Genomic DNA, 18,516 nt, shown 5'->3' with positions numbered 1-18,516 from the left:
CAGGTACTGTGGTAAAGAGTTTCACTCTGTGAGCAAGCATCACATCTATTCGAAGCTGCCTCTACTCACTCCACAAGAAACCTCCAATCACCTGTGCTGGAGCAGACATTAAACTGCAGATCCCCATCACCCCTCTCCAGACCACTACCACAAACTGCAAATTTCTACCTTTTCCACATCATTCCATGTGGTGCTGGTCAGATCAGAGCTCACCATTGTAGTTGTGAGTTGGGGACTGTGTCCTCTTGTCATTTATGTTTATTGACACTGAACATTGCCTGCTCTTTTACTGCCTGCTCATTACCACAGGGCTACACCCTGGCTCTTCACAGCTACCCTTTGGCTTCAGTACCACTGTAGCTCATCACAGGAACTTGGTTCACACTCCTCTTTTCCCAGCTATGACCACACAGATAAGCACAGATTCCCAGGCACATTGCTTCAGGCCTCCACCACTGAGCTTTCCAACTATAGAAGCCAGCTGCATATTTTCAGCTCCCTAATTCTATCTTTTAAACCATGTTTTCTTGCTGTGGATAGAAGCACTGTGGAAAGCCAAGGAAGAATGTGTGGTTTTCACAAGGAGGGGAAGCTGGTCCCTCAGGCACCGATCAGAGAAAATTCTGCTCTGAGAAGAATGCCAGCAGGAATCCCAAACCTGCTCAAGAGCTGTGGGCTTGATGGCAGACTGAGAGAACAGCAAGAGGGATGTGCTGAGTGCAGGGGTCTGACCTATAGCAGGAAGGCCATGCTGGGGTATGTGCCTCCCACTGCAGTGGGAGGCCTGGCACCATGCTGCCATGTTTGGCATGCCACTGCCCGAGGTGCTGAGCTCATCTTCTCTCCCTGCCAGTGCCTGCAGGAGATGGCTGAGATCTGCAGCAGGGGAAGCTCAGCTTTGGCTCTGGAGCAGTCTGCCGTGTTCCAGCATCTCTTCCCTTGAAGCAATTTTGCTCCCCTTTAGTATCTGTTGCTAGGCGACCAAGGATTGCCCTAATTATACATGAAAAGAAACTGCCATCTCCCAATTGCCTGCTTGACAGAAAGGGCCATATCAAGAAAAAACAGAGTGTGTAAGAAAAGCTCTCCTTTTCCAGGCTCTGAAAACACTTGATCCTGTTGCTTCACTACATGGAAAGCTATGCTGTCCCTTCCTCTTCCACCTACAGGTCTGAGTGAAAGATGGGTTCCATGCATCACAGCACACAGCTCAGCAAGCCACATGCACCAAGCAGGTTTTATGGTGCAAGGCAAACATTAACAGCCAGTCCTACCCAGCTGCCCCTCTCAAAGAGGAACCTTTCCACTTGTTCTAAAAGCAGAGACCACAATGCATCAGACTTCCTGTCTGTGCCAGAGGCTGAGAAACACCAGAGAAACAGCAGCAAGCCTTGATCTGTAACATCTAGATCCAGTGCTGAAACCGCCTACCTCTCCCCACCAGAGACAGGGCACACTGCAAAGGTCCTCACAGGCAGAACAGATGCCATGCAGTGCAGCCACACAGAAGCTCAGTTCCTACCCTGATGTGGTCTCTCTAAGAACACCACAGTCCCACAAATGCTCACTTCCCCAGGATTTCCACAGCACGTTCACTCTGCATGTGACCAGCTGCAGCACCTCCTTAGCCTTCTCTCTTCCCACACTTTTATCCTTCACTAACAATTGGAATCCTTTACTAACAAGGCACCCCACTGAGACCTGCACAGGGCTCTCATGTCAGCAGGGCATGGCACCAGTGGGAGCTCAGCATCTAACCTGAAGGGAGCTCAAGGGCTTACCCTGGCTGAAGGAAGGAGGCAAGGACCAATTGCCAGAGATGGAAGGAGCAGTTAGAGTCGCAGAACAGCACCAGCTCCATGTGGAAAGGCCACTCCTAAGGCTCCAAAGCTGCCAGGTGCAACAGCCCACACAGCCTGCTGCAGCAGCAGCCCAGAGATGTGAGAGATGCGGTGAGGGCGATGCTTTCCTTGTTTAGAAGCAAAGCATACTTTGCATTCTCAAGCAGAGGTCCCTGCTCAGCTACAAGAGCACAGGACGGAGGCAGCTGCAGCGTGCAGTACCGTAAAGAAACTCCAAGTCCTCCTGCCCTGAGATCAGCCAGCTCCTGAAGAGGCGCAGGTGGTAGGAGCAGTGCTGGAGGTGATGGGCTAGAGTGGCATCCAGGGAGACGTTCCGGCTCGTGGCATAGTCAGAGGAAAAACGGCGCAGCAACTGGGCAACCTGGTGGTGCTCAAGCACATCTGGAGGAAAGGGGGCCACAGAGAGTGAGAGGAGAGGGGCAGGGGCAGCTGGAGAAAGAGAAACTCTGGAGGTGTGGGGATGGAGCTGCCAGCACTTGGGCTGCTGGGTGGGGAAGCCCCACGCCACTCGCTGAAGCCCAGTCCCTCCCGCAGCAGCAGGTCAGGGGTAACCTCAGCCCTACGTACCCGCTGGCACGGTGCAGCAGGCCAGCCTCCCCCCCGGCCCAGCCTCTGCCAAACGCAGCTGCAGCACAGGGCAGTCCCTCAGCAGCCAGGTTTCATCTTTGTAAGCGGAAGTCTGCCAAGCGAACACATTGTAGGACACGTTCCAAGACCAATGCAGCTCAGGTGTGGCGACGTAAGGTCAGGCCCACACTCGCCCTTCCCCAGCTGAGACAAGAAATCCAGACTGCCCACAGAACACTCAAGTCCAGCTCCAAACACAGCCAGCCACCTCAGCACATGGAAAAGAGCAAATGGCCCAGCACGAAACGACCAGAGGCTGAAAAAGGGACAGGGGACAGCAGGGTTTGACTGAGAGGGTCATATTAAGAGTGAGGAAGAAGAGAAGGGGCACAGGAGTGCTGACCTCCCCTCCCTAGACGCTTGGAGCAGCACTACGCAATCTTCTGCGACATCCCTGTGTGGCAGACAAGACAGGAGCATGCAGGCATGTCTTCTCCTCCACATATACAGCCTCAGGACTTGCGTCACGTTCCCAAGAGTCACAAGCAGGGCATAAACCACCCGGCCTGACGCTGGCTGTGCTTGACCACCACTCTGATTCACCCCTCCCATTTCCCCACACGGAGGCAGCTCTTCAGAGAGAAGCTCCAGGTTCAGAGCTGTGAGAAGCTTAGCATCCTCAGGCGAGTGGTTCACGTGGATAAAAATTCTTCCTGCTAAAACCAGCGCCAAGCCTCGGCCACACAGGCCTAACTTCAAGCTTAAACCTGCTGAACCTCTGCCTTTGGTCTCTTGAGTAAGGGTCATTTTGCCACTAGAAACATTCGCTGGGTTCTGGGGAAAGCCTGCTGCCCAGCTGCACCATTGTATCTGGGGCAGGAACTTTGGTGCTTGGTACAAGTTTTTGCTGGCAAGATAGAACAATACATCCTACAGACATACACCACGGGAGCTCAGAGGGCATCCAGACATACAAATGAACTGAGCAGCTGGCCATTCTGCAAGAAACAAAACCGAGCAGACACAGAGAACAGCCACCCTGCAGTTATTTAAAACAATAAAGCCACGTTTAGCTGCCCCTTCTCCTTTCATCTTTCCCAAAACATCGGTCTTCGTAAGTCTTCTGGACGTTTTTCTTCTCCCAGACATCTTCAGAGTATCTTCATATACACTTAGCAGCAAGATTGCAGAAGCAGCCTTGACCACATAAGACAGAAACACTTAACCTGGTACCTTTAGTGACCTGCTTTGGTTCTAACTTGTCTCAACTGCAGGAGCCACGTGAGGTAGGAGTGGTGCTGTGATACAAACCTTCCCCAGAGTCTCTTGGATAATAAACACTGCTTCAAGGAACCTGCTACAATAGAGCTAGTGGTCTTTAACCTCCACACACTCACAGTTCAAGTCCCAGGTTAGCAGTGATAAGAAGCAAAGGTAGTGAGTCAACAGAAGCGCTGTCACATGTCCTTTATCACACCTTTTCATAGCTACGAGCATGATAGGAGTGAAGCAGGTTACATCACCACCCCAGGTGGCATCATGCCTCAGGAAGGTGGCAGGCCCAAGCCAGCACTGTCCACTAACAGCAGATGAGTGACAGCTCTGGAGAGACACCATACCCAGGACAAGGTCTGCAGGAAAGGTGAGCCTACTCCCACAAACATCACCACGCTTGGAGTAACTCGGTGAGCACCCTACCAGACCAGTTTGTAAATTGGAGGCCATGAGGTTACCTGTGCTTTGAGACACTGTGCTGACGAATACCCTGCTCAGGGAGAATACTGTTAGCACCTCCTCTCCCACCCCAGACTGCTCTTCCAGGTGACACATGGGTAGCCTCAGGCTGTGCTCAGTTTGGTCTTGCAAATCTGCATTTGAAGAACTAAGCTACTGATGCTCTTAGGATATGAAGTGGATATCCCCACTCCCCAAATCCAACAGCATCTCCTCCCAACCCCCACCCCCACTCCCCACCCCAAAAGGGAGCATGAAAGAAGACCTTAATGTCAGCAGTGGAATTAAAGGCTGCTTTAGGAGCCCACTGCTCCTGCTTTTCACCTGGGATACAAATGCCTTGGGGGACAGCAGAGGAACCACTGAGCAGTAACAGAGGGTGGATGAAGACGTTAGTCACAGGGAAACAATGTGGGAAGGTGAAGCGTGTTTGGACACCAGATACACAGACACAAAAAACCCACAAGGAGACTGAGAGGAGAATATATATGCAGAGAGAAGTGAAGGTGAGCATGGGGTTAGAAGTGTGAGGGAACGTCAAATCAAGGAAGCAAACGTACCATTAGTCGGATGCTTTGCAAACGACACAGAAAATCGTTTTACGGCTGGCATAGACAAGAGCTCTGAGGAAATAAAAACAGATCATCTGTTAACAGCCTGCTGCTAAGGACCCCGACCTCCATATGCTTGCAAATACCCTGTCAGGTTCACCTTCTCCTTGTCACCCATAACAGCAGCTGGCACTGCTACAGCACACCGGGCACTCTGTCGGTCTGACTGCGCTTCTTGGCCTCCTTGCACTCTGCCGGACCCCACTTCCCTTGCACTGTCCTGCCCACTACAATGACCTCATCCACACTCTCAATCACAGACAGCATCTCATAACCCCCCACCACACTTCAGTCATCCTGAGCACAGCCCAGGCTCGGTCCAGTGCGAGATGCTGCTCAGCCATGCTCACAGCCACAGGAGCACAGGGCCAGGCAAGCATCAGCACCAGAGCAGAGAAGCTCTCAGGGTTCATCTCTGCCCAAGGAACTGAGGAGTTCCTCTGCAGAGGAACTGAGGAGCTCTGGCTTGGGTAAGTGCAGCTCAAAACATCCCCTTAATGCAAGTTAGACAGCTATTTATGAGTTTAAAAGTAAATCAACTAACTAGGGAACAAACAGAAAACCCATGACGATCAGAGGCCTCTACAGTTCTGCTGCTCAAAGCATTTCAGTATAGAAGAGGTTTTGCAATGCACCTGTCAGAGTGGTACTCGGGCTTCTCCTGGCCATGTCCCAGGCCAGGCCAAGCTCTCCCACAGAAATTACCCATGGAAGGACAGTGCAAAGACAGACTCTACACATTTGATGGGGTGCAAACAGGTGAACTTTAAAAGATGTGGATTAGTCTCTGTATGCACCAGAAAAAAAAAAAAAAAAAAAAAAAAAAAAAGAGAAAGAAAAAGAAGGGAGGAAAAAAGGCAAGCTGAAAACTTCAAGAACTTTTAGGAAGTACCAGAAAATGCTTTCATTTCCTTTCATGCTTCATGTGTCTGCTCTACCTAGCCTCTAAGATCTGTGCACCTATCCCTCTACACCAATGCCAGGAGATACACACATCAATTTACACTCCACACTCCCACTGTGTCCTTCACATTCCTTCACCAGCATTACAGCACTAAAAATTGTTTTTCAGCAAACAGGGCATGACAATCTTCCCTGCACATGCAATCCGAGTGTCCGAGTCCTGGAGCTCCAGTCAGACAGCTGGCAGCCACCTCCACTCCACCCCACAACTCTCCCTTGCCTTCAGACACATCAGTTTCAACGATACTGCAGCACAGCTTACTGCATCCCTGGCTTCAGACAAGCCAGCTTCAAACCCCAGCTGTCAGCAGACCTTCCCTCAAACTGAGGTTGGAACACAAGCTTCCACTGAAGTGATCATCAGCCCTCTTCCAGACAAGCACACAAGACCTCAGGGCCATCTGAACCTCACTTGAGTGAGCCTTTGATGAAGTGCTGTAAGCCATGCACCACACCTTGAAGCATCACAGCCACAAAACAGTATCAGAGTTCATGCAAAGATGTGCTTCAGCACTGAAGGATTCTAAACATTAGCCTGATGCCTGTGAAAAAGGCCCTGGTACAAACGAACCCCAAAGAGTCTGCTGCAGCTGCAGTGTCACTGTACCCAGCTCGAGTCTGGATTAAATGCCATGGTTCAGCATTTCCTTGGTGCTCACTTAAGCAGGAACATGCAGCTCAAGGTCATGTTGCACATTCCAAACTACCATCCCCAGAATCTAAGAGCCCTTCTCACCTCCCACTTGTTTTTCCAAGCTCCCTGCTTCTTCCTCACAACCACTCCCACTGCAGCAGGGCACTGGTGGCACAGGGTGCCAGGACATGCCGAGAAACATGAATGCAGCACCCAGATGAATGATTCTGGGATGTGCTGCTCACACACCAGTTAAATAAGTCTGCCTTTTAGGTACTCCAGAGTACAACTGCATTTGAGCACACAGAGGCCTCGTCCCTGATCTGGGCTGATGCAGCAGCCCTCTGCTCTGGGCTTGTCATGTGCACAGCCCTGCCCCACAGCCCACAGGGCAAGGCAGCACAGCTCCCAGGACTAGGCAGAACCTGTCCTGGCCCAGAGAGTACAGAGCAAGCAGTCTTTGGTGTTTGTTCTCCACTCACAGAGGGCAGACAAGCAGCCAGAGCCCTTGCTGGCTCAGCTAGCAGCTTTCCTGGTAGCCACACTGTGGGCTTGTTCCAAACATCATCAGCTTGCTCTGGGGCCTGTGAGCAGCCAACACTTGCTGCCTTGAGCAGCTTGGGCTGGTGCAGCAGGGTTTGAAGCCCTCCAGCTCTGTCTCCTGCCTGTCTCTCACTCACAGCCTGTTTGTGGGAAGTGACACAACTTTCCCCTCCACAGCAGCACAGGAAGACAAGATACACAATGCTCTCCACACAGCAGCATCAGGAGGCTCTGCTAGGTCTGAGAGTTGGACAGCACCTTCCATTCTGATTTGCTAGGCTGTTTTCTTTTCCTCTAGACCAGACAAAAACCCCCAAAGGTCCCAAATTGCTGCCTCACTCCTCTGCCCACTTTGCAATCCACCAGTGCTAGTGTCCATTATGAGCCAATAAAAGGCACTGCAAACTCAAGACTCTGAAAAGTACTGATTAAAATGCCCCTTGTCAGAAGGAATGCAGACAGGAAAACAGAAGACAGGAAATCCTACGCCCACTCAGATGCTGGGAAGCCCAAATTGTGCAGCACAAGGTGAGTTTCCAAGCAGGCCACAGCATGTTGTGCAGATCCTGCCCATACAGCAGTTTCTTGAGCGCTGCTCAACTCAGTATTCCAAGCAACAGTTTGGTAACCAGGACTCATGGGGCCCAAGTGCCTTTCTTACTGGGATCACAATGGACACTGGCCCATGCTGGAGCCCTTCCAGCTCCTCCAGCATGTCTCGGTTTTCCCCTGTGCTCCAATCTCCCTGAAAGCAGCCACAGACTCTCTGCCTCTCAACAGATAACACACCAGCACCAGCTGCAGATCGACTCACAGCTGACAGTACCCCCTCACCCAAGTGCATTGGGCAATGTTTATACTCCTGCCCCAAATGCACCTCAGCAGGGTGCCTTGCTGAACTTTAAGGCAGGTTCTGCAGAACTGCACAGTAAACAAGACTATCTGATCCTTTTGCAGTATTTCATCAAGTATCTCACTTACCTCAAGCATTTCAGCACACTAGCTGACAGTTACCCTGGACTCCTCTGTGTGCCCAGCCTTACTCTAGTACCCACCTTACCCACCCCCAAGCAGACCGTTCTGCCTTTGGATGGCTCCATCTCTGCATGGTGAGAATTACTGTCTCCACAAAAGCTTCCTTTAGCATCAGCAAGGCTACCAAGGTAAGCAAGATGATGTGAAGTGCTGAAGGTTTCCATAGCAGGACAAACCTATTTGACATCTAGACCAATAAATCCTCCTCCAGAACAAGCAGAATTAAAATGTCTGACCAAAACCAGAGCCCAGCAACACCACACAGCAGCACAAGGTCAGCTCCTGCCTTGTCCTAGCAAGGACCACAACCTCTTGGGACATGATGAAATGCATTGCTGTAGATGTGATGAATACACACACTCAACTGTCATCCTCCTCAGCAGCCTAAGGCTTTGCCTCAGCAGCATCCTGAGACATCAAAGGCCACAGAAGAACCACCTGCTGCCCAGGGAACACACATACCGTCTTTGTATGTCAGGCTGCTGGCAAACTTTTTGCCATGGCTGCGAGCGTAGTCCTGGAGGTTGGGGGCACTGGAGGAGCCTCCCAGCACAGTGGTGCTAAACAGGCCGGTGCATTGTGACCCTGGAAAGGCATGGAAGGTGTTAGTATTGCATCTCCACTGCACACAGCTACAGAAAAGCAGGGTTAGTCAAAGAAAGAAGAATGAACTGGCCACTTCACAGGCAATCCCAGGGCAAAAAACAATACCAGGGAGCACAGGGGAGCAATATTCCCCATTCTGCATTCAGCAGTGCCAAATGGCAGCCCACAGCTCGGCACCAGGGATGTTCCTAACTCCCTCCACGGGTTATTTCTGTTTGGCTTTCTTGCCCTGACCTAGGAGAAACACCTCAAGGCTCTCCAGTCAGCAAATCTACATGCTCACGTCAGAAAAGTCAGGTTGCCAAATCACTCATGGCCATGTCACAGGGCTTCCTGTCTCTGCAGCTCTGCCCTTTTTCTGTAGGACACAGAGAAGAAGAAAGGACTGCCTGATCTTCTGATCAGCAAATGTGGACTAATCATTCTGTCAAGCAGAAAGGAGAGCAATGTCGCCAGTGAGCTGCCTTTCACAAACTGCTGCCCAGATGATTTTTCACATCCACAGGGTCAAACCTTGCTACTCCAGAGTAGGTCCAATTGTTCCATGAACCACCCTTGCAATGCACCAGCTGTGCACACAGCAGAGACTTTGCTCATCCTACAGCAAGGAACATGGCAAGCAAGAGAGTCTCATGCACAGGAGGGCAACCTAACACCCATGGCTGCGGCAGCTGCTGCTCTTTGCTCCTCCAAGGCACAATGAGGTCACTTCATGTGGTATTTAGGAACAGATTCTTTCAACTGAGGAAAGCAATTTTGAGTGAGACAAAACCTTATTATAGGCCAGACAAAGCTACTGATTGGCTATAAACTCTCTGCTAAAGCATTTTGATGCTGCATTCTGTACTGAGAATACCAACTGCTAAAAACAACATAACTCCCACTTACAAAAGGCTTCCAGAAACAAGCAGGTTGATTTTATTCCACCTTGTCTGCCAAGGCAAAATCTTAACATGCTGCCTATTAGTATTTAACTGGAACAGTGCAACTGTTACTACTGTCAAAAAGATCCTAACAATACTGCAAGCAGCTCTTGATTCTAAAATACAGCATCAAGCATGATCTAGGTTGGAAGGAATCTCTGGAGGTTGCTTGCCCCGCAGCCCATCTTGGACCAGCTTGCTAGGGATATTCCAGTCAAGTTTTGGATATCTCCAGGAAAGGAGATTTCACAACCTCCCTGGGCCCCTGTTCTGATATCTGGCACATTCATGGTGACAAATGTGTTGCTCCTAGCTAACTGCAATTTCCCACGCTCCAACCTGTGTCTGTTGGTTCCCATCCTATCACATACACCTTGGACAGCAGTCTGTCTTCTCTGTAGCCTCCTATTCAGGTGGTGGAGCAGCATTAAGATCTCCACTCCCCACAGCTTCTGACTTGAGCAAGCCCTGACCTCTCAGCTTGTCCTCCAAAGCTGTGTGCTCCAGTCCCCATTCATCTCCACTGCCCCTTACCGGGCTTACACCTGCCACCTCCACACCCTTCTGGCCCTTGGGCACCAGGACAGGACAGCAGCACTTCAGGTGCAGTCTCACAGGAGGTAAATAGAGAGGAAGAGCTCCACTCCTGCCAATCCAGCAGAGCATGCTGCTGGCCTTCTTTGAACACACTGCTGCCTCATGTCCACTTGATGCTCTTCAGGACCCCAGCACTCTCCCTGCAAAGCTGCTGTGGAGAAAACAGCCAGCTCCTGAGTTCTGAGCTGGTGACACATAAGCTCAGTCTAACCTGACGACATCTGCTCTTGGCAACAGTAGGAGGTGACCAAAAGGCTTCTCACATGCACTGAACTTAAGCTGTTCCACCAGTGTGACACTGCTGGCAGCTTCCCACAGGCCAGGCTAGACAAGCAGGCAAAGAACTCTTGCCTGCAGGCTGACTGCTGTACCAGCCTCACAAAATCTCCTCATGCTTTCAGCTGAAGCTGACTCAGCATCAACCGGAATCTGCCGGAACCCAAACAAAATTTTGCCAAGAAGCTCCTAATCATCCTTCCATGGCTTGAAAACAAACAAACAACCAACAACAACAAACCCAACAGACTCATTTACTGACAGATGAAAATAGAACAGAGTATTTTTATGACTTTCTGTCTTGAGCACCATCGTGCCACTAATCATTAGGCCAAGGACATCCTTGTGTTTCTGCTCTGCTGCAGAAGGCAGAAGCATTTTGCTGGCACCCTTCAGCCAGAAGAGAATTGACAAAGGTGACACTATGGGTGACACCAATTTGTTTACAGTGAACTCTGGGAGACCACCACAGCCAAAGCAAACACACACACACATATCCTGAAGAACACAATGGTACACAGCCACTTTGACTTCAGCTGTAGCAGTATTTGCTAGAAAGGACTGCATGTGCTGGATGGCTTTGAGCTAGCTCATTTTCAGGTGTATATTCAAGGTTTCAGATGTTTAAATAATGGACATCCCCTGTTTTGACCAAGGAAGCCTCTGGACAAAGCTTCATGCCCACTGACAATACCACACCTCTATTACTCCATCATCAAGGAGTGATTTTAGCTCATTTGGAAGTGTTCTTGCAAGTGTTCTTGAAACCTCCCTGGGCTTCACAAGCTGGAAGCACAGGCACTGCTGCAGACAAGCCATAGTGATGCACTTGCTCCTGTCCAGGAAAACATGAAACTCCAGAGCACACTCTGCACAGACAAAGCAAGCTGCAGCCTACCCTGTTCAAAAAGTGGGTTTTTAAACCACAGTGAAGCCCCAGGAATGGCAGCAGGGTTGAAACAGGAGTCCTGTCCTGCTCCCCAGTCCTGCACACCAAGCACAGGAAGTTACCCCTGGGCAGACATTCTTCCAGAGGCAACAGTGGCCAGCCTCTGGCAAGGTCATGCAGCAGGAGACAGGCTGAGCTTAAGAAAAGCTCAGAAACAGCAGGCAGTATCTGAATGAACCCCCTCCTAGCACAGCTGCTGAGACAAGTATTAAAGAGAGAACTCCAGCTCCCCTGAGCTCTGTATTTTCTCTCACAGAGAGCACAATTCAGATCCTAAAGAGGTGGAGGGGAAATTAGATTTCTAGAAGACAAGCAGGAAAAGAATCAGGAAGATCTTCTGCAGGTACAGAGGCATCATTCTTCTTAACAGTTCTCAGGTTAAAAGATATTTACAGAAACACAGACATCCTTAGGATGATGCAAGCTGGTGGTGCACCAGAGGTCTCTCCTGCTCAACCCTCCTGTGCCTGCAAGACTCTAAGAGAAGAATGATGGATGGATTGAGTAGACTCCAGCTACCAATTCCTACTCAAAGTTTTGTTTCTTGCAGAGCTTCACAGTTGGGAGAGTAACCAGCAGAGGCTTCCCAGCAAGACAAGTCAGGCAAGAACCTGAACTGAAACCTGCTGGGATAACATTTCAAGTTTTGTTGTCAAGGAATAGTGGTACTGTACAAGGGTCCAGTAGAGAAGGGTGGTCTTCTCCATTGCTGAAATAGGCATTGCCCAGCAGCCTGGGGAAGGCTGCTGGTCTGCTTTCCAGAGCACCTGCCCTGGATAGTTTGCATGCAGTGTTTAACGTGCTCAGTAATTCTCCAGGCAGATGCACATCTTTGTCCTGTGCCATCTCAGAAGCTCTCACATTGCTTCACAGAGGTTCACAGAAGAACCACAGGTCTCTCCAAGCCTAGGCAAGGCAGCATACTACAGCTTACAGAGTCCTATAGTTGGTCTGTAACAAACAGAAGTGAGTAAAAGCACTCCATGAACCAGCACATTCTAAACCCACTATGGCCAAGGCTGTTGTGCCTTCATGAGAACATGCACCAGCCATTCCTTCTCAGGGCTGTCCAGTTGGCTGGAGGCATAGCTAGCAGACTCCAGGGATACTTCCTAACCACGCTGAAGAAAATTCCCTTCACTTGGGAAGAATTAGCTTCTGAAGAAGCAGTTCATTCAAAAGTGACAAAAAATGATCAGGCCTTCAGAAATCTCTTGGCTGCAGGACATTCACATATATGGAGTAAAGAAGTGATGAGTCAGAACTGCTGCAAGTCTCCAGTCAGGCCATAATGCAAAAATGGTTCTAAAGCAGAAGAAAGTGGGCACAACTTGGGCATTTCCACCTCCTAGTGCTTATTAGTCATCTGCAAGATCGAGGTTTCACAGCTATCTTTGAACCTCCTGACAACAAAGACAGCTTCACAGTTTCCAAATAGATCTTGCTTTGGCAAAAATACTTCAGGAAGAATTCCAACTATTACAGCATAGTTTAGGTTAGGATGATGGGATGGTACTCTCCAAGAAAGGCAGAGAACACCAAATGCCCCAAAATATTCTCTTCTGCTGGCTGCTATGCAAAGAGTGGCTATCCGTGGGTTCCAGCTCAGTCAGAGAGCTGCCAGATGCCACTGCAGGTGGCTGATCTGTTCCACACAAGAGATCTTTCTGAAGCAAAGGTAGAAGTATAAAAATCTTGCACGAAGAGCAGCTTTGCATGTCCACTACTGTTCTGCAGAACAGCACACACATAAATCATCTCATCCTACTAAGCTCAGAAATGGTACCAATGATGGGAAGACAGAACCAGAAGGCCAGCCTGCAAACACACAGCTTGCTCTGTTGCTCCCATTCTATAAAGGTTGAAAAGTGCATCTTCTGTTGCTAGAAGCTGAAGAAGATCACACACAAAAGGAAACAGAGTAAGATATTCCCCTACAGTGGTCTAAACAGTAACACTAAAAGAAGACATAATGGACAGAGAGGGACATACAAGGAGCTCAAGCCAGCTGTATATGTGGAGAGCCAGACAGATGCCCACAGAGGTGCAGGAGAGCAGGATGGCTACAGGTCAAGTGCAGTACCTAGGCCACTCTGCTTCATCTCAGAAGACTGCCTGGAGTAGCTGCTGAAGAGTCGATAGCCTCCCGATTTGGAAGAAGATTCAGAAAGTACCTGCAAAGACAACAGAAATATCATCAATGTCATGCTTCAGGTTACCTTCTGGTCTCCAAAGCCTTTAAAAATCTACTGAAGGTAAAGCAAAGTGCATCTTTTCCTTAAAATCAGCTTTCCAGAGGCATAAAGGTGCTCCTATGCTAAGACTGTGACAGTGCATGCTCAAATTTCATTTCAAGTTTGTGCTGTGTTGTGGAGCAGTGGAGATTTCACACGCATCAGGTGACTTGTGCACCAAGCTCCTTGTCTCCCAGAACTTTTCTTTGGCAGCAGGAAAGAACATTCCCTTTAGCTCAGCATATGCCTCTGACACAGAGCCCTTGAATGCTGCGTGCAAAAACTACACCACAAGTGACACAGAGATGGAAGCCACTTAACAAAGACCTCAAGCCCTAACTCTGGTTTCAGTGGTTCAGAAAACAGACAGCAAAAAATACCTGTGAAAAACCTCCAAAAGGAGGGACAGTTCTAGAGCACATTGAAAGTGCCAGCTCCTGCTGACTGTGAAGCCAGCCTTAGGACACACAAGGAGAGAAGTAAGAACATTAAAATCCATCTCTGATACTTTAGATGAGTGAATGGGACAGTTCTAAGCCCTGACAGCTTAAATGCTCTGCAATAAATCCCTCTGATTCACATGAGATCTTAGATGGGAGACAGGAACCAGAAATGTGGAGCTGACCTGGGGGAGGCAAAGGCTGGAATCTAAAGGGAGGCAAAGATGTCACCATGGCTAGGTGAAGAAGTTGCATGAGATCTCACAGATAGCTACACAGATGCCTCTACAGAACATGTAATCCAGGTAGTTCTTTGTGTTTCTCAAGCATTTCCTTACTTGCTCTGTCCTTCCTCAATGAGGAATCTGGGAGGTCTGCCTTTAATTTCTGTAGATCCTTTCCCAGAACCTCAAACTCTGGCATGCCAGGAAGCCAAAGCCAAGCAAAAGGCCTTCATTAGAAGGACCAAGGGTGTCCATCATGTTGTTACCTCCATGGACCCTGTCTTCCGGCTCCTGATCAGTGGAGATCTGCGCTGAATGCTGACAGGCTCTGAAGGCTGCGGGGACCTTTGCTGGGCACGGTCTGGCTCATCCATGCCCTTCTCTTTGGAGAGGTCCTCCAGGCTTCCTTGGTCTGGTTTCTTGTCCTCATTCTGCAGTAAGGAAACATTGACACCTGCAGGTACACAGCCTTGCCAGCATTGCCCAGGTGCTGACTCCAGCCTGGGATCTTCCAGCTCTGCTGAGCTCAGGACACCAGCAGCACCAGCACAAACCAGCAGCTCAGAGACTGCTCTGACAAACCCTTGTGGCTGGGCAGAGAAAACAGCCCCTTAAGAGGCCAGAGAAAGACGTGCTGGTGGAGCCATGTCCAGGCAGCAAGCTCACCTCTGCGGAGGCTGGCCGAAAGCCGAACCCCGTGGGCACGTTCCTGTCCTCCTCACAGCCCTTCACACCAGGGCTGAAATGCAGCTCCACATGGAAACGCTCTTCTGAAGATGGGTCCTGTGAAGAGGAGGCACAGGGAATAAGCAAATGAATAAAACCAGCCCCACTGTGAGCACCACTGTGGTCAGGACCTGGCCCCCCTGCCATGCTGGTGCAGCTCACGTCCCAAGCACATCCTTTCGGAAGGGAAGCAGAAGCAACCAGAAACCATGAACTGAACGGCTCTAGGTTTGTCTCACCCCAAAGGACAGTCCTCATTAGCACAAAGCTGAGGCACTCCAGCTGTTGTTATTTTGTGACAACAGCCACTGGAGGACCCAAACAGAGAGGGCTCTATGTATGTATAGATTACATACATACAGGCAAACCTGAGCCACAGCCCTTCCAATCCACTCCTTTTGCCAGACCAGCACACACTGGGGCAGGGAGAGACTAGTTCCCTCCCTGACCTTCACTCAGGTTGTCCCAGCATTTAAGTAACTCTCTCTAATATGATTTTTTTCCTTTTTTTCTTAAAGGAGGTCAGAGTTTTGACAGTTCCTGGCACTAGTGACGTAAACCCCAACACTTCATCCTCCCTTGATTCAGACCTTGGGATTTTTTTTCACAAGCAGTCCTAGGAAATATTTTGCTTCCACCAGGAGAGGCCCACATCAGCTCTGTGCACACCAGACTCTTAACTCCACAGTATACAGCAGGAAGGGGCTGCTCCCCTCACCCACCACAACCTCCTCACAACAAAGACCTGGGAGTCAGGAGCTGCGGTTCAGTGAAAAAACCTACTTTGGGTCATCACTACCAGCTTCCACACTCTGGCTGGGGTGTAAATGGTTCTCCTTACGTCCTGAAGGTATCAGCACACACTTCCCTAACTGTATCAGTACCTTTTTAAACAAAAGAAGCTTACAAGTGTGGGATTTTTGGATATTTCCTAGAGATATTGGGGGAAAAAAGCCACATGCAAATTTTCCTGTTGTTAATTTGTATTTAGCATTAAGAAAAATCAAATTATTTTGTGCTGGGACATGCTCTAAGACAGACAGTATTGATTACTTGGTACTGCTGCCCAGGAGAACATTCCACTCACAAGTCACAAGCGCTACCTGGGTCACTGCCTCCCACCTGAGAACAAGACCCAGCAGCTGTGCCCATGGGCCCTCCACCTTTATTCACAAGTAGAGAGCTCATGTGAGAGGCTTCCCAGGTGAACCCATCCTTAGGGTTGGCCTTGCACCAGGCAGGGAGGATTTCACCCTACAGCTACATCCCTCACCTTGTTGTTGTCCTCGTAGAGCATGATAACAATCTGGGTCATGTAGTTCAGCTCTGAGATAGCACTCAAATAGTCCATGGCTCTCTTCCACTGCTGGTCTTTGTTCTCCTGATACATACACACAAACAGTCGCATGGAGTAAGCAATAGCAGACACCTGGCAGCACCCAGTGATGCAGGCTGAGAGACTTGGTGCCTCCACAAGATAGCAACATTGTCAGGACACAAAACATCTTGCTTAACTTGCATGAGGAGAGGTGACCTTGCAACGAGGGTGGGGGAGCAAATGCATAGAGGGACACTACAGCTACCCATACAGTCCACGTGCAGGCTGAGCATAGACAGCTACAAGCCCTGTGCCACACTGGCTGGAGGAAAGCAGGACCCACAGCAGGTTCCCAAACACAGCCATGCTCAGATGGTGCCCCACAGAATGAGTATTGTAGAGAAATCTCAGGAAAAGCACAAGGGGGCATCTTGTGCCACATAAGGGACCAAGCGAGGCTGCTTTTAGGCAATGCTGGATGCTGGCCTAGAGAGCCATGCAAGGCCCTAGGGCAGCCCATCTCTCACTGCTTCTTAACACTGCTAGGGGATGGCCATACCTCAGGTGTCACCCATGCTGGACCCTTGGTGGACATGGAATGAACCTCACCAATACACACAAACCCAGAAGCAGCCTAATATCCCTGTGCTGGCAACACAGCATCCTCTGACACTCAAGTCAGGCAATGAAGCAGCATCTTACTCAGTGAGTAGTTCAGAAGTACTTAAATGATCCCTGCCTGCAGGTACACTGAGCTTCCACAAACATCAGTAATCACAACTACTAAGCAAGCCCAGGGTCCCAAGGCATTTCAGAACAAATCACTTAAAAAGGGGAAGAAAAATCAGAGACCCTCTCAAGAAGTCTAAAGCAGAGCTTCTCTCAAGGTCTGCATGCCAGTTTCTTCAGGAAGCAGATTATGAGAACAAGTGAAGGTTGGATTGGATGAGTTAGTCCCCTAAAAATGTGTCATTTGTCCCTCTGGTAAGCAGCATCTCCTTTGCAACCTCAAGACATTTGATTTTCTTGACTTAGAATTGATAGGAAGTCACTGAACAACAGGGCCAAGCTCTTGGAATAAAGACTTAAGGAAGCAAGAAGGGAGAAACTCCCTCATTGTCCCTGCCTTGTGCTGCTCTCCTACACAGGTGAGTGGTCTACTCCTCTGAAACCACCAAGACAGCTCTTGGAGAAAACATGCCTCTGAACAAGCAAGGCAGGTAGTGTCAGGACTGGGGAACAACAACCCTACGTGCCCAAGAGGCAGGAAGCTGCAGCACGCACACATGGCAGAGATGGAGGTGGCCAGAGGCCATTGATGCACATCAGTGCTGGGGGAGCTGGCTAGAGTGGCGACCTACAAACACACACTTGTCCACTTGGAAGGGGCCACTGAGAAAAAGCAGGGAGGCTTACTCTGTGAGCACTGCTGGGACACTTACATCCAGGAGCCCCCCGTAGCGGAAGATGCTGAGCAGGGAGTGCACGTGGCTCTCACTGGTGAAGTAGAGCCGCGTCCGAACATGGCGACCTGGCGACAGAACTCCTCTTGAGTACCTAAAGCAAAACCAGCCCAGTGTCACTCACAGCCTGCCCATCCATTCCATCCACATGCAGGGCATTTCTGCACCCTTAATGGAGTAAGGTAATGCCACACTGGGAGCTGTCAAAGAGTAACAGGAACAGAACAGTGACAGTGGCAGGCAAAGAAGCAGCAGTTTATGAAGGTGTGGTGGGGCAGAGGTGGCCTCATCATACAAGCACTTGCCCCTTGCAGAGAACAGGGATGAAGGAACCCCCATCCAACCACAATGGGTTTAGGCTTCTGTGGCACCATGCTCCTGCTCAGTGGTCTCAATGTGCCTCTCCATTTCCCTTCCAGTTGTAGGAGCATCAACATGCCCTCCTCCTGCTGTGTCCGGCACATGCTCTGTGCTTCCTTCCACACCACTGCACTCTCCTGGCATGGTCCACACACACTGCTCCAAAGCTGCCCTCCCCACCAGCAGCAGCATGCAACACAATCCTTACAAGGGATGTAGTTTGTTGACAGACTCATCTTCATGGGTTCTCTGTAGGTCCAACTGGATCTTTTTAATGAGGGGAAGACAAAAGCCAATAGCAATCTCCAGTTTCTCCTCCTTATTAATTCCATATTCCTGCAGGAACAAAACAATAGATACCCTTGAGCTCTGCTTTTTTTGCCACATCCTCACATGAAAGGAGGCTGACCTTCAACAGTCCTGTCTGTGAGCACCACCACAGCTAAGCAAG

General features: G+C 49.8%; 1 protein-coding gene across 7 annotated transcripts in view; it reads right to left on the bottom strand.

Moving 5' to 3' along the window:
- PPIP5K1 (diphosphoinositol pentakisphosphate kinase 1) overlaps window positions 1–18,516 on the bottom strand; it is a 45,859-nt gene that overhangs the window by 6,521 nt on the left and 20,822 nt on the right. For 4 of the 7 annotated variants that reach the window (XM_054169257.1, XM_054169262.1, XM_054169259.1 and 1 more), the window contains 8 exons: window positions 18,274–18,401; window positions 17,685–17,799; window positions 16,198–16,305; window positions 14,865–14,981; window positions 14,465–14,629; window positions 13,384–13,474; window positions 8,412–8,534; window positions 4,724–4,786 (listed from right to left, as the gene is read on the bottom strand). In XM_054169257.1, coding sequence (XP_054025232.1) covers window positions 4,724–4,786; window positions 8,412–8,534; window positions 13,384–13,474; window positions 14,465–14,629; window positions 14,865–14,981; window positions 16,198–16,305; window positions 17,685–17,799; window positions 18,274–18,401 — 910 coding nt within the window. Of the gene's footprint in view, window positions 1–2,063; window positions 2,244–4,723; window positions 4,787–8,411; window positions 8,535–13,383; window positions 13,475–14,464; window positions 14,630–14,864; window positions 14,982–16,197; window positions 16,306–17,684; window positions 17,800–18,273; window positions 18,402–18,516 lie in introns of all 7 variants that reach the window. The other 3 variants (XM_054169264.1, XM_054169261.1, XM_054169263.1) reach the window with 3 other exon arrangements.

Source organism: Dryobates pubescens, chromosome 17 (genome assembly GCF_014839835.1).
Source record: "Dryobates pubescens isolate bDryPub1 chromosome 17, bDryPub1.pri, whole genome shotgun sequence".
Lineage (NCBI taxonomy): Eukaryota > Metazoa > Chordata > Aves > Piciformes > Picidae > Dryobates > Dryobates pubescens.
The sequence above is the reverse complement of the archived record's forward strand: the minus strand, read 5'-3'. Positions and strand labels throughout refer to the sequence as shown.